The 22,147-nt window shown below is 47.6% G+C and overlaps 1 protein-coding gene across 1 annotated transcript in view; it reads right to left on the reverse strand.

Annotated features, from left to right (window-relative positions):
- The window catches only part of LOC119444533 (uncharacterized), a 39,277-nt gene extending 18,008 nt beyond the window's left edge, over positions 1-21,269 (reverse strand). Inside the window, exons 1-6 of the mRNA XM_049663409.1 lie at positions 20,986-21,269; positions 18,814-18,954; positions 13,151-13,303; positions 8,774-8,976; positions 4,713-4,907; positions 2,681-2,729 (exon numbers count right to left, since the gene is read on the reverse strand). Coding sequence (XP_049519366.1) covers positions 2,681-2,729; positions 4,713-4,907; positions 8,774-8,976; positions 13,151-13,303; positions 18,814-18,954; positions 20,986-21,054 — 810 coding nt within the window. The 5' untranslated portion in view covers positions 21,055-21,269. The remainder of the gene's footprint in view (positions 1-2,680; positions 2,730-4,712; positions 4,908-8,773; positions 8,977-13,150; positions 13,304-18,813; positions 18,955-20,985) is intronic.
- Between the last annotated feature and the right edge of the window lie 878 nt (positions 21,270-22,147).

Consider the following 22,147-nt stretch of genomic DNA (forward strand, 5'->3'; position numbering starts at 1 on the left):
ATTTTAAATGCTGTACACAAACACATACATGGCTGGCTTCCCTACGACGTCGCTCTGGTACTGAAAGCGCAATTCTCCTCAGTGCAACGCAGGGGTTCTCGGCGTGCACGAAACATGTGGCAGACGCACGCACTGTTTCTGTTCTTACGAATGCCTGTTACATTCAGACGGTTCTGCGAACATGGACCCCGGGTCCAGATTCACAAAGCTTCTCACTCGTACGAGCTGTTTTCCATTGGCCCGGCCACCTCTGCTAGTAACAACACTTTAAATAAAGTTTGTTTCTGCACCTTGCACTGCGCACTGGAGTTGGAAAATTGGCGGTCGTTTTGCTTTAGAGACCGCGTGGGCACAGAAGCTATCGCGTGATTGTTGCGGAGGAGAAAACTCTGGCCAGAGCGGTCGCGCTGACTGCGGCGTGTCTTACCAGCGGCGGTACGCCACACGTGTTTCGCCGTCATCGGGCACGGGGAGATTCCGGAGGAGATTCGCTCCATACCGATAGTGTCCAAAATAACCACCCAAAAATACATGGGCTTGCCTGTTTAATAAGAGCGCAGCTTATGCCCTTCTCGAGAAATATGTGCCATACTTCAAACAGATTAAACGACCAAACCTCCTAGTAGCTTTGGAGAGCGTTACATAAATCTCATTCTTACATCTTTTTTTCTGCCTTCACCTGAGTGGCACCTGTGGATGAATTCACAAAGATTTTCTTTTTAGGGGCGAAGCTCCTTATAGCGGCACCCGTTCCGTCCCCGTCGTCGTAGTAGTAGTCTGTAACCAGTAGTGTGTAACCATCTGAGAAAAATGAGAAAAAAAATTCTGAAGTTGTGTCCGTAGCGTGGAATCGAACCAGGGACCCCTCGCTTCCGAGAGCGCGGCGTTAGCCCACTACGCCACGAAGCGCACATAGACACACGCACCACGATGGCAATAAATACCCAACATTAACGAAAGGCCGCGTTTCTAGCGCGTTTCTAACGCGCTTGTGCTAGCGCGTTACGGCCGTGTAAGAAGCTGGTGTAAGACGATGTGGCCTCTCCGCCTTACCTTCAACGCGTTTCGAACGCGCTGCCCAAGGCGGTGGCAAGTCAAGTTCAAGTCGAGGAGCGTTTATGAATACGGGGGGTATACTCTCTCAGCAGTCATGTGATGGCGTCGGCAAACGCGGTGCACGTTCCGTCATGTGTAAATGGCTGCGTAAGACGCTGTGGACGTTCCCCCTTACTAGAGAGTACTGCACGTTTCTAACGCGTTTGTGCTAGCGTCCCCTTAAGCGGGAGATCCGATGATTCCCTCCGGAGCTTCGCCCACTCATCATCATCACCCCGTGGATATGCTGTGATTTTTTTAAGTGCTCCTTCTTTTGGCTGACCGCATTTAATAGTATGCCCATTATCACAATTACCTGCAATTCGCTATTACGAATAATTCTACCGTAAGATGTTTTTGTAAATACGGGCCGTGATTTTTTTTTGATAGCTCGTGATGCCGAAGATTCAGTATTACTGTAATAAACTAATTTTCTAACAGCTGTCTCCAATTACGAAACCTATTGTGGAGGAGCTGCTATTCTATGCATATATTTTTAGTTGCATAGTTTGTTATCATAAGCATCATTCTACTTAAACGCACGCAGTGGCGACAAAGACACCCTAATAGTACTAATTACACTTGCGCATGGCCTAGTCGAAAACAGAATCAGTGCTAAGGTCGTATGCGCCGCGTGAGTGACACCCTCGCGATAAGCCCACGACGCCTTCAAACGTCGTCTGTAGGTCGTAGAGAAACAACGGGTCCTACCGCTGTGTCTCTCCTTCAGGTATATTTTTAAAGGAAGCATAATTCTTCACGTATTATTTTCGACATGTTTACTTGTGATCTCGTTTTTGAAGTGTATATTTTCATGCGCCCTTTTGCCTTAGCGTATCTACAGCCACCCTTCATCGGATTTGGCTTTGTTTCCCCCCTCCCCCCCCCCCCCCCCGATACATTTTAGTGCACAAGTCCTTTGATTCAAACGTCGGATAATTCTAATCATCTTTCACCTCCCCGAAGTACACTCGCAAAAGGTAGCCTTACGCCTACACCAATGCTTTAGCTCACTTCGGCCTTTTCCGTTGCACCCCTAGGATTCTGCACTTTGTGTACTATCACGATAAACAGAAACGCGAACAGCGGAGCGCGTGGCCGAAGCATAGCTGAAGGTATAGTGCGTGCCGTCCAATCATCACCAGTGACAGGCGCGCACGTCCGGTGTCATCGCACTGTGTGGTGATGCACCCCCTATACTGGGATATCTTTGTGTGTACACTGCATACAGTTTGTAAACTGTATACAATTTGCGATGTCATCAGTACTGCGCTCCCCTTTTCTCGTGTTGAAAAAAAAAAAAAGAGAAGCAGTACAGAAACAAAAATATCGCAGTATAGGGAGTGCATCATACCACAGCGCGATCAAACCGGACGTGCGCGCCTGTCAGTGGTGATGACTGAACGGTGATGACTGAACAATACCTTCAGCTATGCTTCGGCCACGCGCTCCGCTGTTCGCGTTTCTTTTCATCGCGATGGAACGTGGCCAGTTGCCATACGCTCCACGCGCGTCATTCTCATTCATTGTTTGCCCATTCATACAGATTCGTTAGCCGTTGACGGAGTATCTAAGCAGTGCTTACCTTGTGCACTTGAGCGTATTCTCTCCCTTTGTCAGGCTTCTTCTGTCCCCTGCAAAAGACATGCGACACAGTCTTATAGCCTGTATAGAAGATCGACGTCTACCCGGAAGTGACCGTTCAAGTGGCGCTATTGTGGAGCACTGGGAATGCTATGCGATAGTGCAAGATAATCCACTGGCATCCTTTCAATCCGACAGCGCATTGGCAATCAGCAAAGCGTAATATAAGACACTGATCCAGAAGGAAAGGCCCATAAATAGCGGCAAGTGGCGGAGGCCACGGCAACCAAATTAGTCGCCAAGCGACAGTCTCATATGTTCGCAGCTGTAGAAAAGCGATTGCTTAAGATGAGCTGCTCGCTACTGCCAGCTCCATGAGTAGAGCCGCAATAGCTGCAAGAACGATCAGTGGCGCGTAGGAGCAAGTAGTCAGAATAAGGCTTGCGTTTATTTTACGTGATAATATATCAGTAGCACGACCGAAGGCTACTGGAGTGGCCTAGAACAACCATTATTTCTATCGCTCTCTATCACTTTCATTTTATCTTCTTCTACTGTCCATCTACAGCTCAAACACCTGCTGTATATTTCAGAACCCTCGTAGCAAGCTCGTCATCAGCGTAGGTGACGGCAGCCCTAGAAGAACACAGGCGAAAAGCTGGAAGAGGCAGGAGTGTGCGCGATAGAAGAAGCTGACTCGCGGACGGCCCGATTATGTACACGGTATACATGTTTTCAACTTCAGGTGAACGAGACGCAAGCCGGTACTTACCTTGTCTTTTGCGCTGCTTAGTCACAAAAATCAAAACTCATTTGGTGCGAATTAGCACGCGAGTGGTACATGCGTCGAAATGTTTCCGAATGGCGAGGTGGTGACTCACAGGTCGCGCTTAGCGGTGTAAACATGGGTCGTCGCGAGTCTCTCCGTGGTCGCGGCGATCGCACGACCTCTATCAATCGCCGGTGTCAATGCTCTTGAAGGGAGACAGACGGTGGGCACCGCGAGGCAAATGTTTAGTAGAACGTGCAGCGCTGACTGATAATTCGTAGGGTTAAATGTACCGAAGCGACAGTGGGCCACAAGGCTCGCTGTAGTTGGGAACTCCAGATTAATTTTGAACATTTGTGGTTCACTAACGTGCACATAAATCTAAGTATTGTATCCCTCCCCCTCCCAGGAATGCGCCGCCACGGCAGGGAATCACACCTGCAACCTCGTTCTCAGCCGCCATATTTACCCCTGAGTTACTGCGGCGGTTACGCGACAGTGAGAATCGAATGGCTGAGAAACATTGCGTGTCTGATTGCCTTTTTGGTAGCGTGCGCTTACGACACCGCATGGTACCGCGATGCAACTCACTCTTCCAAATTTCGAGAGTGGCTTCGTCTCGCACGACATTGCGTTCTGTAGACTGACTATTTGGTGCGCTACACTGACTACGTGGAGGCTATCATTATTTGGAAGCCATACACGACAGCTGCCAATATAGTGTCGCGTCGGCAATGCGAACTGGCGTGATAGACGAGAGGCAAGGAAAAATCATAGGTTCAAACATGATCGGAACATTCGCGAAGCCTTTCATTGCCAGTGTGTCATGTTCCGTCAGTCGAGGTTAGGGCATGTTGTAGATTTCATCGTACGCGACTTCATGCAATTTATTCAGTGATCATACGTAGTTTTGGATGGTTGCAAAGACGGGCAGCAATGTGTGAAGCCAGTTGATCGAGTAAAACTTTCTTTCAGGTTCTTTGGATAAAGACGCCATGTAAGTACTCTAAGGGCAAAAAAAAAAGAAAAAGAAGTCAGCAATAAGATACACGACATCACTGTCGCTTATTGGGCAGTCACTTTCTTTCTCAGCCTTGAATGTTTCTTGTAACGATGAGGGGAAGTTGTTCTTCAAACAACGTACTGAACAATGGGATGTTGCTTAGAAAATTGTTGCCACCACCCAGCTTTCATTTCGTTAGCGCCCCATCCCCTGAACTCGCAGATTACGATGCGGGGAATCAATGTACGGCCCCACACTTACGCCTGAGGTATGCGCTGGCTGACGTCGAAGTACTTCTGAACCTCGGGGCACACCTTGATAGCTCTGAAGGCCTCGACCTGGGCGGCCGACATGTCCTGGAAGCGGATGGCCTCCACTAGGCTGCTGGCGTACTTGCTGCGCGCCTTGCAGTCGTGGTGGATCCAGTTGATGAGAGACTTGTACAGCGACAGCTCACTGCAAGGAGGCAGGACAGTGAAGTACATAGCGAGGCGTTTCGAGAGCACCTGACTGCCGTTGCATCCTCAGTTGAGCACAAGCCTCGGCATAATAACGGAGCTGTTCACAATAAGTGGATTTGACCATGGTACATTCGACCGCTTCCTCCGCTTCCACTCGAATCGCGTCAACCATATGGTCAGTACGACTATCTTAGTTATACTATTAACCGTATGGCGACGATACGGAAGCATCCTGGCATCGGATCCCGAGAAAGCCTGCTATAGAGCCGAACGTCCATCCGCTCGCCAAAAAAAAAAGCAGACTCGAAACAAAAACGCGTCAACTCTGCTTTTCTTGCAATAAACATGGTGTGCACATAAGGCCCGCAGACGCATGTCTGTTGACGCGGCTAACGCCGCGTTAACAATGGCAGTTGTGGCAGCCACGTCACCCTGCCGGATCTTGGTCGCGCCTGCTGAACGAAGCTAAAAGCGCCCCCGAGCGATCTGACGTGTAGCGACGTGCCGTAAATAAACCAGGCGAATCTTTTCCGAGAACTCAATTTTGATCAGGCGAATGTAGGTATTATGTCATTCTGCGAGAGCCATACCGGGCACTTGGAAGCGACCAGACGAATGCACCATTGCTTTCGACAGTTCGCTCCACGGAGAGCATCTATGCTCCTCTTCATGTGAATTAACAGTTCTTGAAAGCAGCCGTGGGCCAGAAGCAATAGCCAACGAGAACACCTTCAGGTAAATTCTCTTTGCTAGTCTATGAAAAGTCAGAGACGTTTGTATGCAAAATATTCAGACTGCCGGAGAACCCACATGCCTGCACAACCTGCGACATATGTAGCTGTAAACGCAGAATTTAATCTTCAGCGATGCTTACTCGCGATTTGTTAGTTCAAAATTAACGCGGGAATATGTACCAACTTGTGAAACAGGTTTCTCGCCTCTTTGTCTCGCGGAAATCTTGTACATAGCAAGTTTCAGTGTTCACTTTCGTGGTATTCATCCTTGTAAGCTACAAGTGTTTGATGAATGGTAAGTCTTAGCTGTAAATTTATGCGCTTATCTATACGTCTGTAGACTCATAAGTATAAAGATTGTATCATTTTCTATTGAGGCCCAGGTCCTGCACTTCAAAACGGCACGATCGAAGGGATGTGTACATCGAAGGACACGGTTTTCTGTCACATGACTGCGCACTGGTGAATAGGTAAATAAGTATTTCCGGTGCCCTGTTTATGCAAAGAAAGCATGTAGAAGTGTAAATAAGGCATTCTTTATGTGATAGTTAAAAAATTTACAGCAAAGTGAACATCTTTTCCCTCGTGTGCCGAAAATGTGTTTTCTTTTCTGCCTCCGTACGTCTCTGCATTCTTCATTCCCGTCTCATACAATATTGCGTTGGGAGATCAGCAAAAATTGTAAGAGATGCCTGTCTTTGCCTTGCCGCCTCAACAGCAGCGGCAGTCAAACGACAATGACATCTTTGTTCAAGGGAATTCGCCTTTTTCTTCATATCAGCATACGTTCCGTAGCCTCACTCATTCATTGAACTAACCTTTTCTTGCATATGTGTTCTGGTTAACTGTTCCTCATTTATGTTAAACATACAGTTTGATGCTGGTTCCAACTAGGCCTGCTTACGTATACATGGTGACATCTTTACCAAGTTTTTGTAACTGTAACGGCAAGCTGAAGCGAAACCCTCAAAGTGTTTACAATTGAGGGCTATCACGCTCAGCCAGACTTGTACGCAACAAATTACACGTAATTGATTACTTGTAATTTATTGCAGTTTTGGTATTTTTGTAATTTAACGTTTATATCCGTTTTTCGGTTTTCAGTAACCATTGGTCAGACAAGCTGTAATAGGTGACGAAATTTTGGGAACCTGAATTTGGCGGGAGCAACAGTAGAACGCCCGAGACCGTGCAGCGCAGCAGCCCCGCGCATGCGCATGTTCATAGGAGCAAACCGGGGAGCTGAATGTTTGTCTCTCATGTTAATGCTCCACCACATATTGGCCAAATAAATTAAACCGGTGCTTGTATGTCTCGATAGCGAAGACCTATAGGACGTCAATGCCAAGACATCACCTACGAACGATTCTGACAGCTTTTCATTGGTCTAACCAGGAAGGTCTGGAGTAGGAATAAAGCGTTGTGCGTCACAGAGGAACCAGATGCTGAGTAACGACAATCTTGTCCGTACATTACAACACCGCCCTACTTTCCAGCCCACACGCGGGGAGAGTTTTCAGTGCCGCTGCTGATGACTTCACGACAAAAGCGATAGAAAATGACGAATGAATAAAAAAAACAATAGTATGTAAAGATAAGCAATCTCTGAAGCGCTGCCGAGTACGCACCGAATGTTAGCAGGCCAGCTCGTTCTGTATACGATATCTGTCCGATGTTATTTAAGTTTTGGAGGAAATTAACATAGAATTAATCGATTGCCTTTGAATTATTGCTCAATACTTTCGAGGGGCAGTAAATAGCAATGACAGTGACAATGCGTTATTTGACAATACATGAATACATGATTGTCATGGTGCTCAGGCTAAAGGTGACGACATGAGTCACCTGACTAGGCCCATAGCACCATGTGCCATTCGTACGCAGGCAGAGCAAAAATACCAGGAACTTGTACTGTAACAGTATTGTAGAAGACAGATTACAGCATACAACAAGATAATTTAGGCTTTGTAATACGAGACATAAGTTTACAGTAAGGTCATACCGTAAATATGTTAAACAGTTAGTTTTACAATGAGTTATAAAATTCATTGTGTGAAAAGGGATGTTAGTAAGGGTACATGCGAGCATGGTGAGGGTTCTGTAATATATTTATTTACAAATATACAACACTAATACCTACTTTTACGGCGCACAACTGTATTGACACCAAATAGAATATGCGTATAACAGATATGTACACACTATTAAACAGACACTAGGCTAATACGAATACCATGAACACTGTATTTAGTACAGCAAAAGCGTAACGAAAGCGAAGCCAGTACGAGTGCCCGAGAACGGCGTTTGTCTTTACTCGAGCGATAAACTCAGGCGAAAGCTAGGCTAGATGCCGGCCCGTTTTGTACCAAAACAAAAGGACATGACCAGTCGTAGAGAAATTCATGCTCTCCCAGGAATATGCGCTCGTCCGATAGGAATCTTCGGCTTAGTCAATGTAACCACCCGGATATCACAGCATTTTTTGCCCACTAGCACTCTTTGTGGACGGTAACAGATTCAACAATTAGTGTTTCTTCGCTTTACCGTGAAGCGCATTATATATTTTTAAATGTATTATCCTAGCCACGAACAGAGGCTTCCTAAATGTTCTCACGTCACATGGATTATTGCGGAACTTTCAGTGCGACGGCGCCATCTTTTTTTGTGCCGTCTTGCTCACACCTATGGGTACGAAAATGTTAGCCCATTCGTGAATCAATACGCTCAATCTACAAAAGCAGCTGAATCTACCGTTCCCCTTCACGCCTACTAAACTCGACGAAATCACAAATTTTCCATCGCTGGTGTCCAAATCCGCGCCGTAGTTACGATTCCCTCTGAGTCACAGACACAAATCTCGAGGGCTATGCTTTTGACAATAGCTGGTGTCCAAATCAACGCTTCACAGGGTGGCGTCCTCAGGATTTTAATTACGGATCTTAAGAGCAATGCTTTTGCTGGTTGAATGCGGCGGAAACAATTTTGGGAGCCGGAAACATGTCATGGACGTCGGGTTTGGGCACCACCTATTGTATACGAATGCGGCGCCAGAAATACACCATGGCCGCCCGCCTTGGACACTACTTATTGAAAGGGCAAAATGCGGGCGCGGCGCTAAGCTACGCACTCCTCGGCCTTGATGACGTCGGCGCGCAGAATTTCCTTGACTTGCGTGGCGTCCAGCTCGTAGAAACTTTCCGTCTTGGAGATTTCGTCGAAGTTGTGCGTGATGTAGCGGAACAGCTGCTTCTCTTCGCTCGGCATGTTCAGTCGCTTGGCGGCGATCCAGGCCGGAAGGCTCCGCTCCATCGGTTCCTTCTCGAACACTTTCTGCACACCACAACAACCCACCAGTAGAGTGCGCCGAAGTTCGGTCCACAGCGTTTGCCTGTATGAGCTCAAAAAATGTTATATGCTGTAAAACTGGACGCTTAGTATATCGTGCAAATAAAGCGGCCTTTACTCAGCCTGATGTCTATTCTTTGTTCTTGCATTCACTTCGCGCAATCGTATTTGCAGTCTTAATCGAGAAAACACAAAGCTATTCCACTCAGGTCTTACTCCGTATTCGCGATGAGCCCTTTTGTGATTGATCAAAAATGTTCGGAGTGCAACATTTAGAGCAATCACGGAGCGCTAGCGGTGCATTTGACCACTCACGGAATGCTAGTCGCGGACTTGGAACAACAAGAGTGGAATAGTTTTACGTTTTCGCGACCCCGCTCAATCACGACCTAGATCTCACGTGCTGCCTGGAGCCGCGTGGTTTCACAGTTGCACAAGAACTCTGCCGAGTTCATTTGTTAATATTTCGTACCATTTTTACGTACGCAAACACCCATAACCACCTCCAAGCTGCTCAACAGAGGCTCACAATGGTCATTCACTTTTGAAGTTTTGGCATCGGCTAATACCGTCTGATGCGGACCTGAGGGGTTTTGGTTTGGTCCTTGGTTTCGTCTGCGGATATGCTTACTGAAAAGGGGTGCTGAATAGTTTCTGCGTGTGGACAAATTGATGATATACAACATTTCAGTGGCTGCGACGGGACACGGGATGAGCTGGCTGGATAAAATAGCTGACTGCTGGGAATGTGCGAAAGATAAAGGCAAAGGGCATTTTACCTAACGACGAGAGGCTAAGGTAGTAAGACTTACGCTAATATTATTTATACTTTTTAATTACGAATAATACCAGCCCTGTGCAGGGTCTTTGAAAGAGTGCATAATAATACTTGTGTACTACAATGACAAAACCAAGGATCACGTAAATACGAAATCGTATGCCTTATTCGGGCAGCTAACTAGTACGTGCATCATAAGAACAAAAACTTCATAATTTCAGTAATCACTTACTAAATAAGCAAGCATGGCGTCAGGCGGGCACAGGTAAACATGAAAATATCTCCCTGGATAAACTGTGAATACCTGTTGTCATGACACTCGCTTAATGAACAGAGCTGACAGCGGGAAACGAATGCTTGGTGCTGCCTCTCGCTTAAACCCATCTCCGAAACTTTAGATTACATTAGTTCTAAAACTAGACGTGCGGAAAGGCAGCGCACACGAAAGTCACCAGCCATCTGGGCTTGCCAAGTCTGCACCTGCCGCAGATTGCCTCAGGCTGCTTTTCTGCTCAACCTCGCGGACAGCCATGAGCAGCCATGGCCGAGATGCAGGAGGAGACGCACACCCCTTGAATTGTTCGAAGTATCACGGCGTCCTGTTCATTCAAAACATTAAATAAACTTTGCAGTATTAAAATTTCTGGAAGCGCTTACTATAATATATGTTGGACTTCTAAAATCGCCACGCACTTGTTACAAATTATGGGCCAAAACGAACACGTCTAGATGAAACGCATGATCGTGATATGCTGCTCTCCCCCCAACGTGCACATGAATACGTATAGCGGCAATTTTAGCTGTAGATTTTGAGCGTATACATAGGTATTTAATTTGAAAGAGTGATGGAATGAACGGTTTCGTCTCACAACTTCGGAGTACGCGACGGTGAAAACCGTAATAAATTAGGAATTGATCAACTTGCGATACTATAGTTTTTTTACTACTTGACTGAACATTTGACAGCGCACTTGTGATGCCACTCAATGTGCACATTTCGGTAGAATCGAAAGACTGCCAAATAACGCGCTGGCATGGAGGTTGAACCAGCACCGTGAGAAAAACGCCGATTGTGACAGCCTGCGGAAAACCGCACAGGTAGAAACCCAAATTACTGCGCTCGATCTTCTGCCAGAAAAAAATGTCACAGTTTCGCCCTAAGGGCGAAGCAATGAATGCGATAGCAACACAGCAATGTCATACGAAGTAAGGTGAGCGGCTTTGGTAGCAACAACACGCAGAACTGTTGTCGACGCCATCGGCGTTTTGCCCGCGTTAGCTCAAAATGCGTGCGGCGTTGGTGACTGTTGCTGGAGCCTCTGATATAAATAGGCACTTGGTGCCGCAGCTAAACGTCGCCTCCCTTCCCTCCCCCTCCCCCACGGCCTCTCACGCGTCTGAAGAAGGCGCGTTTGCTCTACATATATAGTGATTGTAAAGGAGAAAAGAGACGCCTACTTCTGCAGCCCTTAAGCGAGCACGGCGCAGAACGCGCGTTTGTTCTCCGCCGTGCGTTCACTCCCCGTGAAAGACGCGCCCCTCGCGCTCTTTCACTCGCACATACAGCGTTCGGCGCGCGGCGACGATTTCTTCTCAAAATGACGTCATACGGAACCTCACGGCGACGGCGACGGCGACGCCGACGGCAGAAATCTGCTTTTGGGTGTCCATATAATTGCTATCGCAATAATATATCGTTGGACTCACCTATCCATCTATCTGAAACTAGCGCTCACATTAAAGTTGCACAACTGCTCACCGTAGGCACACGTTTTCTGTTACCCGCCGCGGTAGCTAAGTAGCTATAGCATCGCGCTGCTGAGCTCCAGATCGCGGCTACGATAGGAGCGAAACGCAACAACGACTGTGTACTTAGATTGATGTGTACCTTAAAGATCCCAGGTGGTCAAAATTAATCCGCAGTCTCCACCTACGGTCTGCTTCGTAGTTTTGGCACGTGAAACCCCTGGATTTATTTTTGACGTTTTCTGCTTTCTCAAATAACGTTGTTAAAGGCCTTAGGGCTTGTACGTGTGCTGACTTCAATCTAGCGCTATTTTTTTTTACTTTTGCTCGATGTCTTTTTCTTCGTGAAATACGTACAGATGCTACGACTGGACATACCGCACAACGACACATGTATGGCTGATGGAAATGTGCACCTTACAGGATGGTAAAACGACAGACCAAAGGAAAGGCAGTGCACGTACGTCTGTTTTAAGTGCAAGCTGTGTGGCGGCACGGGTGCTACATATCCAACAACCATATAAAGCAGAGGAAAGCACCGAAATGTTTATTTTATACATATTTCTGGATGAGGATCCACACAGACATCTCCTAGACGTTTTATTGCCATAGCAATTATATGGACACTTCCAAGCGGATTTCTGCCGTCGCCGTGAGGTTCCCTATAAAGTCCAAGGGTGATAAAATCGTCGCCGCGCGCCGTATGCTGTGTATGCTGTGGAGGGATGGGAGGCAGGGATGATGGGTGACGTTGTGCTGCGGCACCAACGGCGCAAGGGGAACTGGCGACTCAGTCTCGCTCGAGAAAGTAGGAAAGCGGGAAGGCAGCGCGGAAGGGAGGGAGGGGGGCTTCTACTCTACCCGCAACTGCTTACTTGTACTTTGCCCAGCTGTGGCGGTCGCCCGCACCGTATCTTGAAAGTGATCTGCAGACGGCTACATAGCTTTGTATGCGCTGTGCGTTCGCCGCTCAGTTTCCGTTGAAACGAGAGACCACACGAACATTCGCTCGCTGCTGCAGCTGCGCTTGCTCGCGCCAGCGTTTTCGCAGCGGTTTTCTGCGGTCGTCAAATAGGATCTATTCACGTTTGCTTGTGCGCGCTGACACCATGCTTGTTAATTCAGTTAGTAAGCGAATGTGTCCAAGTTTATACAGCCGATCAAACTACTATCCTTACTCCGTACAGCTATCTACTAATATGCTATCGAAATTGATACTTCGGCTTCCGGGCAAAACTGCGACGTTTTTGCAAAACGTTCTTTCCCCTTTTAGCGAGATGTTAACCTAAAACAGCTTAGCAAGACGCCTTCTAGACGTCTCCCATAGGACGTCCTCGAAACGTACCTAGAAGATGTTTTATAGCCGTCCAGAATAGTTGTAGGCGTTCTAGACCATTCACACTGGTCCAAGACGGCTACAGAACACCTTGTGTTCGGCGCGTTAAAATGGAAACTACTAAGTCGTCCCTAACAGCCTGTGTTGCTTTCATATGTTAAATGTCTGAATTTTAAAAATCTTCCTACAGCATTCCCTTGGTATGTGATGTAGGTCGTGACAAACATGATAGCAAAATGAATCACCGACGGCCACCTGGTGGACGTCCCGTCTGTGCGAAAGAGAAAATGCATTCTCACGTTCCAGCAGATGGTCTCGAGTGGCGTGATCTGCAAGCTGTTGGCGGCGTGGTAGACGTCAATGACGTTCTGCACATTGATGTCAGCCTGACCCGTGCGCATGTACTCCATGATCACTTGGAAGGTCTTGTCATCGATACCCTTGATGCGAATCTGTAGGCCAAGTTTGAGGTCGTTTCTTATGGCAGCACTAATCAGAAGTTATAACAATGTACAATCTGGAATGCACTTGCCTAGAGTAGTCGAGTGGCTGGCAGCGGTCTGTGCCAGCGTCCCCACTGCTACTCCGTGGTTGCTTTCTGCTAAGTTCCATTTATGTTTGTCCTACAACGCATGGACCTAGCATGCGGCCTGACCTGGCATGGTCTCATTGTGACGTCGGCCTGTGCTTTTTCCCCCTTTCTTGCGGTACCAATTATATGGACACTCCAGGCGCATTCTTTGCCGTCATCGTCGCCGTGATGTTTCGTATAAAGTCCAAGGGCGACGAAACCGTCGCCGCATGCCGTATGCTGTTTGTGCGATTGAAAGCGTACGAGAGTAGCCGACGATCGTGGCTCACTGTCGCGCGCTCAAGCGGGGACGAAGCGCGCTGTCTTCCGTCGCACACAAGGCACCAGGGGGAGGTAAGGGAGGGGGGGGGGGCGGCGCTTTACACCGGCGGCAACTGCGTAGTGCGCGGACGTGCGCGGTCGCACCTTCGAAAGGGGTTTGGGTTGGGGGCAGTGTCTAGATGCGCCGACGGCTTATAACTTTGTGCATGCTGTGCTGTCGCCGTTGAGTTTGCGTTGAAGCGACAGACCGCACGAAGGTCGCTTCACTCGCTGCTGTAGCCGCGCTTCCTCACGCCTGCGTTTTGACAGCGAGTGTCCGCGGTCATCGAGTGCGATGTGTTCATGTTTGCCTGTGCCAGCTGACACCATGCGTGTTAATTTAGTTAACAAGCGAATGCTCGCACATTTATACGGCCGATAAAACTACTATCCTGAATTTCTATAGCTGCCTACTAATTTGCTATCGCGATTGATGCTTCGCATTTCGGGCGAAACTGCGACTTTTGTGTTTGCAAAAGACGGCGGTGAAGTTGGCCGATTGACCGCTCTAGACAAGTGTGATTCAGATCGTACAGGGCATTTTGGGCACCCAAGCATCGCCGCAACGTACGGCGCGCGTACATTTCAAATGTTTCTGCATATCATATGCAAACTTGTGCAAACGTGCGCCAGGAATACTTAAGGTAGAAAGGAACAGAGAAGTTACTATTGTGACATCTCTAGAATTTCTGACCTAGTGTTCAACGATGAGTTTGAAAGATTCTTGTGTTGCAAAACTCACTCGCTAGAAAAGCCGCAACGTTGGCACGTAGGCGTGGCGTAATACATGCAAGAATATTTTCGCAAGCTTGGGCTATTTATCAGGATCAACTTTTATCAAAATTAGTTAGGTTGAGCCTTTGCTTGTGAATGGAACTTCATTTTTTTATAGATTTGCTATTACTGATTGAGGTCTGAGCAGAAACTGCCAAAATTCGTGGCATCATGTAGACGTAGCGCAAAAACGGGCTTTAATAAATACGCAATCGGCACATTAAGAAATGACCGATTTTGAGTGTGTGCTTTTCTGTGCTTTCACTGCTGTCCTCGCCATTATTCCACTTTGATTATGTTTGCGCTAATCCAGGCACTTCAAGGCGGCGTCGACACGTGTCCTTACATTTTGCCTCTTTGATTACTTACCAATACTGACCGCCAGGGTGGCTCAGTCAGCTAAGGCGTTGCGCTGTTGAGCACGAGATCGCGGGATTGAATCCCGGCCGCGGCGGCCGCATTTCGATGGAGGCGAAATGCAAAAACGCCCGTGTGCTTGCGTTTTAGTGCACGTTAAGGAACCCCAGGTGGTCAAAATTAATCCGGAGCCCTCCACTACAGCGTGCCTCATAATCAGAACTGGTTTTGACACGTAAAACCCCAGAAAGAACTTACCAAGACTGACGTTTTGTCACTCGCCCATAGGCGTAATTTACAAATAAAACTAAACCTAAAATTCCTTCTGATTTCCGCTTTAAAATGCACGGAAATCACTGTGTAAGGTAGTGTTTAAATAGCGCCCTCAACAGAAAACAGCCACTGCCACTGGATTCGAACCCACTACACTGCGCTCTGTAGCGCAACGGCTGATCCACTGCGGCAGGTAGTGGCAATGTTTGTGCAGCCATAAACAATATACACGGCAACACTGAATCTGCCAGAACCTACCTAACACAAATTGTAGATTCTACCCTTCCCTGTTGAATTCACTCGTTGTCTAATTATTTCAAATGCTTCCTCCATCATTCCGTAGAAACGGCGTGGTACTTATAGACTGTCTTATCGGTGAGGAGGAACGTAGCCTCGAACCAGCACGCCGCGCCGCTCTCCTCTTTGCACTGGTATGTACGGATCGCCGTTTATCCCAGCGGAAGCTTGGAATGGCAACGGTGTCCGAATATCGCGGGCAAGCTGCCTGGCCGACGCCCCGCATCACACGCTGTGTTACTTCAGTAAATAAGGTTGCTGTTGCAGGGAGCAGTTATTCGTCTTTCAGCTCACTCTCGAGTCAGCGAGGTGTCCTTGCACAGGAACTACTCGAGCCCTATGAGTGCGCATATTCTTTCAGTGCGCCGCGTGCGCCGGTTCATCGTGGCATATTCGCAGCCATAGTCACCAGTACTCCATGTTATAACGGCCCGTCCTGTCGAGTGATCTTAATTTCTTTATATTGTACTTGATGCCCGGGTGTCAAGTAATCAACGTTTAGAAAATCACACCACAAAAATTTTAGGAGCACGCAAGCTATTCAAACGTGTTTCCTCAGAGCTTCGCTAGTTACCTAGATTGGGATGTATGCTGGTGCGGCGCACCACATGGCAGACACCTCTGATTGTTGTAACTTGAGTGATAACTTAATAGATTTCAAGGCTAGATATACAATAATACATCGTTGCACGTATGTTACTTATCGACAATGTTCAGATTTCGCAATGTTCGCCTCCTATTACGATCGCGGGTAGAGCTGTGGTAGCGCCTTTATGCCCGTCGCCGTTCAATGTTGCGACTCTATCGAAGCTCAAAGCTCAGTAAAGACACGCTAACAAATTTCCCAATCGCAAAAACTTGCCGAGACCTCACCGGTAAACGCGAAAACTTGCCACTCGTCGTCGGCAGCACGTTTGCTGGGCACCCTCCAGCGCGATCCCAGATATCAGCATGGCGCCGACTGATAGAGGGAGCTGTGGTCGCGAAATGGCGCTAAGGACAAAAACATACCGTAGCAAATATTCGCAATTGGATGAAGCATGTGTATGCTGCAGCAAAAATCTGGAGACCACTCATGTGCATGCTGCAGCAAAGGCGGCGCCCTCTATAAAACAGTCTATACTCAATGGCTACTAAGTCCAGCAATAATGCCACAAGAAACGCATGAAAAATATGAAACTGTTGGACTTCACGAGCAGACGTTTCAATACTGCTGACATGAAACGCATGAAATGCATGCAATGCTCAATATTGCATTTGATGGTTCATTCTTATATTCCGTGCAGATGTCTGGCTACTACGGCCTGTCGAATGCAAATTGGTGTGCTACATTTTGTAGTGCTCGTTTAGGTACTATTTTGAGCTAGAAGGAAATAGGCAAGCGCATGCCAGATATAATTGCATCGGACCCGGCCATCAAGGCGCGTTGGTGGCGAAATGTAATACAAGTTGTGAGCGAAGTGCGTGTCTGTTGAAACTTCGTCGCTAGCAAGGTTTCTTCTCGTCAGTGGCCGAAATCACAAACCTATTCGTTCGAAAGAGCCGTTTGCCCTTGGCGTACCTGCCGTGCTGGATTAGCGGCTACGATGTTGCGCTGCTAAGCACGAGGTCGCGGGATCTAATCCTGGCCGTGGCGGCCGCATTTAGATCGGAAGAAATGCAAAAACGCCCGTGTCGCTTGCATTGGGGGCACGGTAGAGATCCCCAGGTGGCCAAAACCATAGTGCTACGGCGTGCCTCATAATCATATCGTGGTTTTTGGCACGTAAAACGCCAGAGTGTAATTTAAAAAATATTGTTTGCCATTGTCCGGCCTCTTTCGCTAGTGTTTCCAAAATCACATGTAGCTGCTACCTGCCCTCATGAACAGTGTTGTTTTGGACACTGTTCCTTTGAACAGTGCTATTTGAACACTTAACACTGGTTACGAACGCTGTTTTCGAACACTATTCTTTTGCAAAGTGTTAAAAGCTTGCGAACATGAGCTTGGTTTCTTCTGCTAAATTTCTTTCGAACGCAGTCGACCCGCTACTACCTCTATCGCTAAGTACGCCTAAAGTACCTATACCGCAAGCAAAGGGTAAAGAAAAACTTGGAGGACGCTTAAGCTTCGCCTTTAACAGTGGAACGCGATAGCGTTATCGGGCTCAGTTCGTATCGCATTTTTCTTTGAGTAGGCTTCGCTGCAACACAAAACGTAGGAAAGCCAGCTTACAAAGACCAAGCTTACATCGATCCCCTTCAAGTTGACTTCACTTTTAAACAGAAATGAATTGCTCGGAAGACGTTTTTTCAGGGGTAATATAAGTCGTCTTATATTAAAATCTGAATGCCCTAAGATCTTCTTAATTAATTTTTAATTGTTTGCTATTGCTCCGACGCGCGCGTGTCCAAAACGCATTAGACATGCCAAGTCCCAATTTGACCTGCCGAGGATGCGAGCGCCATCTGGATAAGATTTTCGCAAGTAGCCTACCCGAGCGCGCCGCTGTTGGCATGGTAGAAATGCTGGAAAAGGGGTTTGTGTTTGAGTTTCCTTGTAATAGAAATATGTTTTCTCGTACATTCAAATTACAGTCTGATGACACCATGTCTGGTTAAGTAGTACTTTACCGTTTTTCTGACGGCTTTCATTGTGAGGAATTCAGTTTTTGTTCACTAACACCTTGTGGCACGCGGAGGGCCTGCGCGGCCGCTGTGGTTCGGGATGATTTTCTTCGCCACGGAAGCCGACATCCACACCGACGCCAACGCCGGATTTTCTGCGACACGGGACCCTTAGCGCTATCGCTTTATAAAACAAGCGTTTTAGGAGAGGAGACGGCGGAGGAGGGAGTAGATCGCGGTACTATTCCGATATTGGGACTGTAAGTATGCCCAGCTCGAGACTATGAAATTGGAATCGATGCTGCTATTTGGCTAGACACCCGGCTGCGAACATCGGCATGGAAGATTTTGCTGCGAAAAATTGGCTATAGTTCTACGCTGCATCCCAAATTACGGACTTGTAGTGATACGCGCCCGCGCAGCATAGTACGCTTTATCCCCAACGGCGAATTGGATTTCTCTGCAGTGGGAGCAGCAACCGAGAGATGAGCGCTACACTTTCCCCTATGGTTCAATTTTAACCCCAGTCTGCCTTCCTTGGCGCGGAATGAGGTGACATGTCAGGCGTCAACATTTAGTATCAAGCGCGCCATAGTACATCAGGCCAAACCCTTTTGCATTCCCTCGAGTGCGCCACTCACCCTCCAAAGCAGGGCTGTGTTTTTGTTTTTCAGTAAACTTCAGCTGAGAGTCAATACATTGTCTCTCGATGTTTCTTTTCTTTGTGATCGTCTTTGGCGTTCTTTAATCATAGGAGCTCACCCTGGGAATCGTGTCCCCCCTCTGGACGCTCACGATCTCCCTGATGGTGGGACTGTAATCGCAGAGCGCCGCTGTCGGCAGGAGGTAGTCGTTCTCCTTCAGCTGGATGACGGATACACAGTTTAACGAGCCGTCGGCCATCTGCATATAACCACAAGCAAATGTAGCTTTTGAAGACAGAAACAGCACGACGAAAGTTCCGGCCTTCAAGACGTTTCCACCTGCTTCATCAGAAGGTATGACAGAAAATTGACACGAGGACAGGAGGAAAATAAAAGAAATAAGAAACGGGGATGAAATTATGCGTTTGAAAAGCGTGGGTGAATAAAAACCACGGATGTAGAGAAAGAGGATTTATGTGGCCCCTATTAGAAGGCTATTGAGAAGGATGTAGGAATGAAATATCGTATCATGACGCACTTTATCGTTTTCATTAAACAGCGTAACGTCCTCCTCTATTTCGTGGGGACCAGCTATCACGTGGGGAAAAGGAAAACGATGGGGAGGAAAAGAGGATATGCAATAATTTTTTTTCGCTAAACAGAAGTTCTTGGTCCACTTCCTCTTAGTGTTCCCTTCACCAAGTAGAAATAGTATAATGCGAGGAATTCTTCTCATTGATTAAAAGCCTACCTTGGGTGTGGATAGACCAGCCTAAACGTCAATATTACGCATTCAAAATGCTACTTTTGCCTTAGGATATTACTAGCATTAAGACGTTTGTTGATTGTAAGACGAAAGATAATTTTGTTGATACAGCATCGTCGGTGGACCAAGTTTAATATAAGTACAGCAAGATTTTAAATTTCCTAAAGGTGGCTTTCAGTAGATCTACGCTCGGAATTGAGCAAGCTACGAAGGTTTTATTCGACGCGTAGTTAATGAAAAAAAAATTCTGCGAGCTTTGATATTTCTGCACTGCTTGCGGATTCACTCGATGTTTCGCGTCTCGCGACTGGCCTTCCTCTCGCATTTTCGCATTCGCTGAGCACTTGAGCCCTATTAAAAACTATTGTGCAACGTTTGCTTTTTCCAGCAACCGTCAACAAGAGCACATGATGCACCAAGCATCTACATCATATTGTGTCAGCCAAGCCTTCTGGTTATAAGTTCCGTACTGAGAATAACTAAAAAAGAAAGAAATATGTTTCACTGGTTGCTCGCACGTCAAAGAAAAAACATTCGGACAGAACTGATTTACGTTGGCTATCGAATCATGCGAATAGCCGAAACGTGCCATGTATGATGCGCAAACTACAGCCTGGCTCGTCTCTCGCCTTTTTCTGCTGCACTTCTGCATGTCTATTAGTTCCTTAATGCTGCCCATAGTTGGCTGGTGCCTCACCTCTTTCCTCTGGACACGCTACGCCATCCAGCGGTGCCACCACGAATTGTGGTGGCGCCACTAGTGACACACACCCAGAGACCCAAGTTGGCTTTAGAGGCTCATTGTATATCGGCGCACACCAAATCGCTGCATATCGTTGGCTCGGTAGGTAAGGGGTGCTAAGGAAACAATAGCACTCGACACCGGTGGCTTATACAGCCCAGGTTGGCCAAGGTCACCTAGTCGCTGATAGCCACAGGTCCCTGGCGGTTTGTGCCCCTTGGAAGATACTCACGAACCCCCGTTGCAGCAGCGGTAGATATTCAATTACACATGCGCAAATTGGCTCAAAGAGGTTCATTTAAGAGCGGCATGAACCTAGTGGCACATAACCGTGGCTTGCAGACACGCCGTGGGAACGGCCCACATTTTTATACTGCACTACCTGTGGGATCGGCCCGTATTTTTAGTTAAGTCAGACAGGGGGGAAGTGGTCTGACGACACCAGGACGACACCAGTTAAAGGAGTGGGCAGCTTTAGACTCAAGAAGAGGAGGACAGGAAGAGGACAAGAAATGTTTATGGTACCACCGGATTATTTCTTTAATGGTTCATTCGACTGGTTTTTACAGTGATCCGACCAGGTATGCAACGATTGAGAGCCCGCTCGAAACTGCAACCAATGAAAGGCTGCCCAAGTAGAATGTGCACCGGCTCGCAGACCAGCCCTCTCTGGCTCGTCGAACGTTTGCGCTCAAGATACGGCGCATGACCCGCGTAAGCGTCAGCCGCGAGGGCAGCCATGCACTGAGACGGCACAGAGGAGCGTGAAACGGGAGACTCACGAAGTTGACGATATCCTTGGCGAATCCTCCGCTGCCATTGAACGCCACGCTGGCGCCGTTCTCGGCCATGGCGGCGATAGGGGCTTACTACGGCCGACGGGCCCGCCGACCGCGCTGCCGCGACTCAGAGCCCGGGGACACCCTACCGCCGCCGGCCCATCGGTGGCGAAGCGCCGCCGAAAGAGGCCCCCCCCCTTTGCTCACCGCCAAGGTCCAGACCTCCTCTTCTTCTATTCCTAGGCGATATCTGGGGAGGTACTGTTCGTTGTTGATGACAATGGATACTCCGGCAAATAACCTCTGTGAGTTGTGCTGTCGTTAAGTATTGATGAAAAAAAGAGCCCAAAGTACACGTCACGTTGAACAAACAGCGCGAACACAAGACTAAACGACGTAGGAGACATATATGCGTCATGTGCATTTTAGCTGTTGTACCTGTCGTACCGTTTCGTCATGATAATTCACAAAATAGCCCATATGTGTACCCTGCTGCAGAAGACGTGCACGAAGGTGGACAAAGATACGAATGAAGCAAAATTTACATGTAAAAATACAAAAATTGCGACATAAATTTTGCAGAAATCTACAGAATTCTCTGTAAGCCATGTGCAGTTTCATGATACTGAGTTCTGTGCCGTGCGCTGCAGTTGTCGCATCAAGAAAAAAACAAGGAAAGGTGGCACGCACACGTTTTTGGAGATGATTGGCGCCAATAATGTGGTCAGCGTTATTTCGTGCGATGAGTGTGGAACTGGTGATGGCATGTTTTCTATGCTGTGAGTATTATTAATGTGACCAACACTCCTGGAGAACTTCACCCATATTGTAGAAGGTATAATGCATGTCCCCATCTAACCCTTTCACTCCAACTTCGGCCACTGTGTATATTCCACTGGGGATGTGCCACATGGCATGCGCCCTTGTGAATAGAGAACATGGACCATTTGTATGTGGAACTGGGCATGTGCTCCAGTGTGCTTGCAAGAATAAACAACTTGGCCCACTGGACATCTACATCTGGTCATCCGCCACTGTGTAGCTGTCCGTATAGACAAGCCGAAGAAAAGGCAAAAAAGTGAAGAAGTCAGCTATACAGGTGTGAAGAAGCCCGCGTCAATAGTGGACGAGTGTGAAGAAAGTGAAGTGAACAGAACGAGACTAG

Source organism: Dermacentor silvarum, chromosome 3, assembly GCF_013339745.2.
Source record: "Dermacentor silvarum isolate Dsil-2018 chromosome 3, BIME_Dsil_1.4, whole genome shotgun sequence".
NCBI lineage: Eukaryota > Metazoa > Arthropoda > Arachnida > Ixodida > Ixodidae > Dermacentor > Dermacentor silvarum.